Here is an 8705-nt window from a genome sequence, read left to right as displayed (position 1 = left end):
GGCTGGGGCGGTGGCGGTGGTTTGCTCTTCACCGCGGCTCGTGACGTCATGTTGTAGTTCGGTGGTCACCTCACCACCGAAAATCCAGACTATGTATGAGCCTTAACCCATTCTGACCGGGCAGGCGGGCACCCATTTTGGTGTTGGCATCATGTTATGCTTTAGCTATTGAAAAATAGCAGATCTACAAGCTCATATCGCGCCACCGAGTGGCGCGATACGAGCTTGTAGGTCTGCTATTTTTTTAAAATAGGACCAGTGTGTGTCCGGCGGAAACCTCGTATGAATCTGATCTCAGGTCAGAATGGGTTAAGAGTGTGCATGGCTCGTGTCTGGACTGGAGCCATCATGGGGTCCATGTCATAATCAGTCAAAAAGAACTTCATGCGACAGCACTTCAGCCGAGACATACAGTAGGGCTATACAGTACACAATAATACAGCCATGCAGACTGTCTGGAACTTTGCTACAAAACCAAACAGCCTTTCTGTATTGTGTGTAGTGTAATACTGTATTACTTAGCGGGCATTCACTTCTAGTCATTTTTACTAGTTGCCTATAGTTTACTAGTCGACTAGTTGTTTGTTTAACTACCTATTATTTTTAGGGAAATAAATATTTGTACATTTAAAAACTGTGTACATTGGTGACTATAGAACTATAATGTACCTGATCTTGAGGCCTACAAAATAGGGAAAACAAAAACGTTTTTGGTGTTAGCATTATGTTATGCTTTAGCTGTTGAAAAATAGCAGATCTACAAGCTCATAGCGCGCCACCGAGTGGCGCGCTACGAGCTTGTAGGTCTGCTATTTTTGAAAAATCAAAGAACGACTGACATAGAAACATGGCTTTTTCAGAAAACTGTCATTTTCAAACAGACATTTTTAGAATCTGATCTCAGGTCAAAATGGGTTAATGCCCTATGACTGTGTCGCACACCAAACAGAGCTTGTGCTGTAGATGGGGTGACCAGATCCAAACCGTTGGTTTGAGGGACAGAGGTATTGCTGGTGTGGAACAGCAGGACGGGATGGGATGGGATGGGATGGGGTCAGCAACCTAATAGTCCTACTTAAGTTGCTATTAAATGCCCTGAGGTCATATTTGACCGGACTCACCGAAAGGCCTAACATTTCCTATTATTTTGTTATTAAACCCCCTCTGGCGTCTCACATTTTGTTTTAACCCCTTTTGGTGTGAAAAATCGAAGAACGACTGACATAGAAACATAGCTTTTTCAGAAAACTGTCAGCATGTAGAAGACATTTTTTAGAATCTGATCTCAGGTCAGAATGGGTTAAAACACAAACACCAGACCAACAATGGAACATACATGTGCTTATGGCCGACGATGGTCAAAACAACATGACTACACATGACATGCAACAGAGTAAAGTAAACAACTTTTAATAGAGTACAATGAACAACTACATGTCATGTCAGTTCAAAGGTTGCATTTCAAGCACTTTGAACGCCGGCGGTGTCCCTGTTTTGGTCATAATTATGATGTCATTACAGGTGAAAATGAACAGTTCAAATGCAGTGGTGGAAAGTAACTAAGTACTTTTACTTAAGTACTGTACTTAAGTACAATTTTGAGGTATTTGTGCTTTACTTGAGTATTTCCAATTTCAAGTACTTTTACTTCTACTCCACTACATCTCAGAGCCAACATTTGTACTTTTACTCCACTACAATTATTTGAAAACTTTAGTTACTTTGGCGATTTTAATTTTGATTAGAAAACATAAACTAACCACTTCAACCCAATACATTTTGGCCATTTGAAAATAGCCGATCTACAAGCTCACAATGCGTCGCAACGCGACGTATTGTGAGCTTGTAGATCGGCTATTTTCAATAGACTTTGTACACATTTTGAACTTGTGAAGTGGGACATTCTGCAATATGAGTACTTTTACTTTTAGTACTTTAAGTACATTTTGATGCCGATACTTTTGCACTTTTACTCAAGTACATTTTTAATTCCGTACTTTTACTTGTAAAGGAGTAGTTCTAAATTGCAGTATTGGTACTTTTACTTAAGTAAAACAATTGAGTACTTTTTCCACCACTGTTCAAATGTGCTCAGAGCTTTTACATCCGTTACTTTCATTACTTTTGATACTGTGATTAATCACTTAATATTGAAATGAACATCTACTTAAAGCAAATTATCCCCCCCCCCCCCCTGAAATAGTAGGCATTTCTTTAGCTTCTTATCATTATTATTTCAGATTTCCACCTATAATGCCGTGCCCAGAACAGGGACACTACATTGAAAAAGTGTTAAGATTTGCAAAATGGTTAAGCATTACTGGACTTCAGCATAAATATGGCACCCCCTTGTGGAGCTCAGAGGGTACAACAATATATCCCATGCTAGTATCAAGTACTATATCCTACAGTACACCCCCTGCCAGAGAGCAAAAAGACAGTTAACCAAATGGACTCAGCTACATCAGTATAAAAACTGGACTGGGGGATCCGGATCCGGAAGCGGATCCGACATTGAGTAAACAGAATCTGTTTCCGTTACACTTGGTTGGAACCCGCTTCCGGAACAGGTTTTTAAAACACATTTTAGCCAAATTCCAATACCCCAAATCTCGGCCACTTGCTCACTCACACTCACAAATTGGTGAGCTGCCAAAATATGTTGACCATCTTCCGGACTTCACATAACATACAATAGAGGTCTTTAAATAATGTGTCCTGATAATACCGCTAATAAGTTGAACTCTGCTAATAAAACAAACCGCAATGATTTACGTTCGTACACTGACATTATGTGATTGTCTACACGATTGTCACACATTTCATCAGGTCACCGATTTAACCGTAACACCGCCATGCTGGAGTGAGCGAGTGTGAGTGAACGAGTGTGAGTGAACGAGTTGTGAGCGAGCGAGTGGCCCGAGATTTAGGGTATTTGAATTTGGCTTTGGAGAGCTGGTATGTGGACTTCACGTCTGCTATTACAATTGCAATACAAGTGGTTCTTCAACTTTTTAATTTCAAGGACCACCATAATTCTGAGTATACAACATGGAACCAAATGGACCCGTACACTCACTGAGATACATACTGTAACTGTAAGGGTCCATTTGGAACCCCCTCAAGTCACCCAGAGAGGGTCGACTAGACCTCACTTTGTGAACCACTTCAATAGCATACATTAACTTAAATTTTGGGCAGGAACCCCTTTTGGTGTTTTAAAGCATTGTTATACTTTAGCTATTGAAAAAATAGCAGATCTACAAGCTCATAGTGCGGCACCGAGTGCCACGCTACGAGCTTGTAGGTCTGCTATTTTAGAAAAATCTTGAAAATGTGTTGCAAATCTTTTAATATTATATATTCTTTCAGAGCGAACGTTTTGAACTCATATCTTTGCTTCTGAGGGGTTCCTGGAATAACACATTTTCAGATGGGGGTCGGCAGCCAATTACATTTAATACGTTTTGGGGTCCTTGACATGAAAAAAGTTGTGCACCACTGATATAGAAACATTTCCCAGAAAACCGTCATGAATTAAGAAGACATTTTGTAGAATCGTCCTCAGGTCTAAATGGGGTTAATGCAATACTATACTGTATGATTGAATGTGTATATTGGAAATTATATAATGAAGGCCAAAATTATATAGTTGTTTTATATATAGGAATTGTTAATATCGGACCGTTAACCCATTCTGAACGGGGACCCATTTTGGTGTTAGCATCATGTTATGCTTTAGCTATTGAAAAACAGCAGATCTACAAGCTCATATCGCGCCACCGAGTGGCGCACTACGAGCTTGTAGGTCTGCTATTTTAGAAGAATCGAAGAACGACTGACATAGAAACATGGCTTTTTCAGAAAACTGTCATTTTCAAAAAGACATTTTTAGAATCTGATCTCAGGTCAGAATGGGTTAATAATGAAACTGTCAGGATGTAATAGACATTTTTAGAATCTGATCTCAGGTCAGAATGGGTTAAGAGGGAGTCATTAAGGAAGTGAAATCGTTAAAACCCTAAAGGATTCCAACCCTCGTTGAGACCATGTTACCACATGTCGGACATCATAATAAACAGGAGCGAGGGAGCTGGATTTGAATCAATTTGCGGATTTAATTAGCTTTTTTTTTGTTTTAGAGCAACTTTGAGCCAAGATGGCAGTTGTTATACGTTTTAGGCCACATGATATAAACAGCAACAGTGGTTATCTTTACCGGCATTTAACCACCGAAACTATAGCGAAACATATTCCTCTAGCACTCATCACCTTTGTCCAATACAAGCTAACCAATCAACTGAAAAATAAAATACAAAATAATTTAAAGTCATACCATGTAACTTGTTTATTTTTTTTAAATAATATATATTCCACACAAAAAAACCATTCCACAGAAATGCATTGTTGATCACTTCTTTCAACACTACTTTAGGAGCACAAGGCCTGCCGGTGCGTCTGTCCCCCCCAACACTCGGGTCAGAACCGGCGCAGGCACTTGGAGGAAAACCAGTGCTTTGGGACGAACCGCAAAATGTTCTCATTTATATACATAAGTTAATACAGTTTGTTCTATTCTAAACTATTCTCCGCTGGGGGGACCCATTATTTAACACAATTATTCCTTCAAAGTGTCACTAAACAAGGTTAACACGTGTAGAAACAAAGTGGGTAGTAAAATCTTTTGTCGTTTACAAAGCTCCCGTCATTTGCAGTTTTCAAGAAAAGGGGAAAAGAACCGAGGTAGAGCTCGTTTTGGGTGGCACTTCCGCATAAAACCAGTTTTTTTTATACGATATTTTTGGGGCCGTTTTGCCTTCGTTAATAGATGCAATAGATTAATAGTAGCTTTACGGGGGGTGGGAGGGAAGACATGCAGCAAAGGTCGTCAGGATCGGGATTTTTAGAACACGTGACACGCTGTCAGGTGCCTGGACCGCTAGGCCAGCCCGGGCCACTAGTTTAGTTTTTTTAACAGACTTCTGGGAATCGTAGTTCGACCGGACGCCGTTATGACCCCTCTCGCTATCGGAGGGGTCGCCAAAAAGACTACAAAAACCAAAAAGTTACACAGTATGACTTTTTAATGACATAAACATCAACAGTGACTTTTCTTTTAAACTGTGGCGACAGTTTAAAAAAAAAAAAAAAAAAAAAGGGGGAGAGAAAAAAACAAAATCAATCTCTTCAGGTTTGGAATGGTATTCTCTACAGTAGCAAAAGAAATAATAATAATAATAATAATAATTATAATAATCACCTCAATTCGATGATATCATACAAGGATTTTGTAGGCCAGACGAGCGATATTAAACCGTTGAGTGGTGTAGAGTCGAGCATAGCATGGCCTATGTTAAGAGAACTAGCAGGCAGTCCACTGTATTTTACATGCCCACCGAGACACCCTGTCAGCCCGCTGTATGTCAATGCGTTGGATTGTGTGTGATGACTGTGATATTGTGTGTGTGTGTGTGTGTGTGTGTGTGTGTGTGTGTGTGTGTGTGTGTGTGTGTGTGTGTGTTGGGAGGGAGGGGGGGAGGGCATCAGGGAGTGGCTTATGGAGAAAAAGGAGGTGGCAGATGAACGCAAACGATTTATTTATACTTAAATCATACAGTGGTTTCCAAGCGCCTCCCAAAAATAGCTGATCCACAAGCTCACGACAACGCGGCAAACGTGGGCATTGTGATAAAAAGTAAAAACCGGACCATTCTTACAACGAATGAGATCCTCTCTCCTAGAAGCAACATCTTCAAACTATTCCATTTGATAGTTCCAAACACCTTTATGGAAGGAGTTAAGATCCCTTGCACACTGCACTTTCCCGAAAAAACGCGTCCAGCCTGCAAAGAACTTTACTGCGGTCTCGTTGCGCTCTCGGGAGCTCTCGGTGGTGTTGCTGAACCATCTCAATACAACATTCGTCGTGAAGCTTGTAGATCGGCCATTTTTCAGTGAAGGGCCAACGTAGTACGACTGACTGAGTATACGTGTTCAAGGCATAACGAAAGAGGGGGTGACATATAAAAATGTATCTGGCCAAAGGTGTGTAGTGTGCGTGTGTGTGTGTGTGTGTGTGTGTGTGTGTGTGTGCGTGTGTGTGTGTGTGGAGCAGAAGCAGGTGATGGCATAAAGTGGTACATGGTGATGATCGATCGGTGGGGTTTCTCCAACATGACATGGTGGGTGGGGTTTGGGGGGCATTCTGAGGGCAGTTCTTGGGGCGCCTGCCCCCCGTTTTAGAAGGTCTTCCTGTGGATGGCACGCGCTCGGTCCTCCTCGTATTCCCTCTTCGACACCCACATCTTTTTGAAGGTGTCCAGCGACGCCAGGATGGAGCCGCTAGACGTGAGACGAACATGGAGGAGGAAGAGGAGAGAGAGATGATGTCATGATGAGTCCTGGATGGAGGTATTAGCATTTTATCAAGTACTGACATATTTAACCCATTTTGACCCGAGATCAGATTCTAAAAAATAATGTCTTCTACATCCTGACAGTTTTCTGAAAAAGCTATGTTTCTATGTCAGTCGTTCTTTGATTTTTCAAAAATAGCAGACCTACAAGCTCGTAGCGCGCCACTCGGTGGCGCGCTATGAGCTTGTAGATCTGCTATTTTTCAATAGATAAAGCATAACATAATGCTATAACACCAAAAGGAACCCCTTTTGGTGTTAATAGAGTGGGTAGAGACACCCAAAATGGGTTAAAATAAATAGAACCCGACCCAAATGTATATCGGTTTAGCTGATATATCAGGCATTATCTGACCATTTTTTATGACATCGTTATCAGCAATTATACAGCTGATGTGTCCACATTTTTAAATAAGTAAGTATAATAAAAACGCACTAAAGAGACACTTTTTCAAATAGTATGTTGACAGTTAACAAAACAAACAAAAGTTTGGTGTCTGAACAGCTAAAATGGCAGTTTAGTCCGTTCATTTTAGATTTACTTGTTCAGTGTATAGTTCAGGTAAAGTGTTCTTTTTATATTGAAGTTTAATGTACTGTGTATGTATATATACCGTTCTTAATCTATTCATTGATTAGTGGTTATAGTATGCATTTGTTTCCTTATAAGTTGTCAAAATAGAAACTTTAATCAAATGTACATGCTTTTATTTATCTATTAGAAACCTTTGCAATCTTTGACAAAATACTGGTCAAAACATCGGTACACACAGACTCGGTATCGGCATGGCTTCTAAATAAATAAATAAAACAATAAAAACGACTAATTGTTAGTGAAAGGCAGAAATGCCATCTTACCCGATCCAAGTGGAATACAGCCTCTCCTGAGGAGCAGAGATCTGGACACAGACACACAGCACAGGTCAAAGGTCACACACACATAACATACAGTAGTGTTGAACGGTACTAATACTAAAAGAACACTATCATACAAAATTGTTATTTGTAGATCAGATTACAAATTACAAATTACAAAGAAGAAAAACAGGAACAAAAATAAGTTTTCTTCTTCTTTCTAATTACTTGTTCGGCCCGAAAGATTGTGTTTGTTGTCATGATTTCTCACAACGCGAGTTGGCTTTGGCTTAAAAGGTCTTTAAATAAATACTTTTTGAAATGTCTATGAGGAAAATGAACAGGGAATCATTTCCTGGGCCCTGGTAGGGGGCGGGGCTGCGACGCTCTATTGTATTAAAGTCAAGGTGGAATTTATCCCCTACTTTCCGTTATATTAGCTCAACAGTTGACATTTCGGCGCTTGGGTGGGGTGTGGGCGGGGCACCCCCACATTGGAGTCTCGGCTAGGACAGGAAAACCACGGATGGCAGCATTAAAAGGTGATAACATGAACGGTTCGTTCTAGTAAATCTGTGTCCACATTACCTTGATCTTCACGTCTTTGGGTGCCAGCTTCTTGACTTCAGTGAGCAGTCTTTCTCCAAAGCCTGTCAAAGACCAATAACAGTTGTGCTTTTAGGAGATGCTCCATGACTTACAAAGATTCAGAGTAAATGCTAACAACAACAACAACAACAGGTCAATCAATTGCAGTGCAGAGCAAGTATAAGCTATAGACCAGTGGTTTTCAATTGTGATGACACAAAGACAACTCCCTGACAATATCGCTGAGACAGTTTATTAGTGTGGAGGGCAACTACCTTGATGCCGTCGTAATGGCGGATTCTACACGTGCTGAAAATAGCTATTTGCTGAAAATAGCTATTTTCAGCACGCAAAAAAAGTGTAATATAGGGAGACAACCTAGAGCTCTATGAGGACTACGACCAACCCTCCCACCAACCTTTGATGAGCGTGGAGCGAAAACAACAACTGACAAACCCCCCCACCAACCTTTGATGAGCGTGGAGCGAAAACAACAACTGACAAACCCCCCCCACCCACCTTTGATGAGCGTGGAGCGAAAACAACAACTGACAAACCCCCCCCACCCACCTTTGATGAGCGTGGAGCGAAAACAACAACTGACCAACCCCCCCACCCACCTTTGATGAGCGTGGAGCGAAAACAACAACTGACAAACCCCCCCCCCCCCACCAACCTTTGATGAGCGTGGAGCGAAAACAACAACTGACCAACCAGTAACCCCCCCACCAACCTTTGATGAGCGTGGAGCGAAAACAACAACTGACCAACCCTCACACCCACCTTTGATGAGCGTGGAGCGAAAACAACAACTGACAAACCCCCCCCACCCACCTTTGATGAGCG

At 41.2% G+C, this 8705-nt stretch overlaps 1 protein-coding gene across 1 annotated transcript in view; it reads right to left on the bottom strand.

Moving 5' to 3' along the window:
* Positions 1-5458: 5458 nt before the first annotated feature.
* Positions 5459-8705, bottom strand: part of actr1b (actin related protein 1B) — a 29504-nt gene continuing 26257 nt past the window's right edge. The window contains exons 9-11 of the mRNA XM_083794215.1: positions 7860-7921; positions 7275-7315; positions 5459-6342 (exon numbers count right to left, since the gene is read on the bottom strand). Coding sequence (XP_083650341.1) covers positions 6240-6342; positions 7275-7315; positions 7860-7921 — 206 coding nt within the window. The 3' untranslated portion in view covers positions 5459-6239. The remainder of the gene's footprint in view (positions 6343-7274; positions 7316-7859; positions 7922-8705) is intronic.

Source organism: Protomyctophum parallelum, assembly GCF_964188405.1.
Source record: "Protomyctophum parallelum genome assembly, chromosome: 21".
NCBI lineage: Eukaryota > Metazoa > Chordata > Actinopteri > Myctophiformes > Myctophidae > Protomyctophum > Protomyctophum parallelum.
Note: the sequence above shows the minus strand (reverse complement) of the source record. Positions and strands in the feature narration are given on the sequence as shown.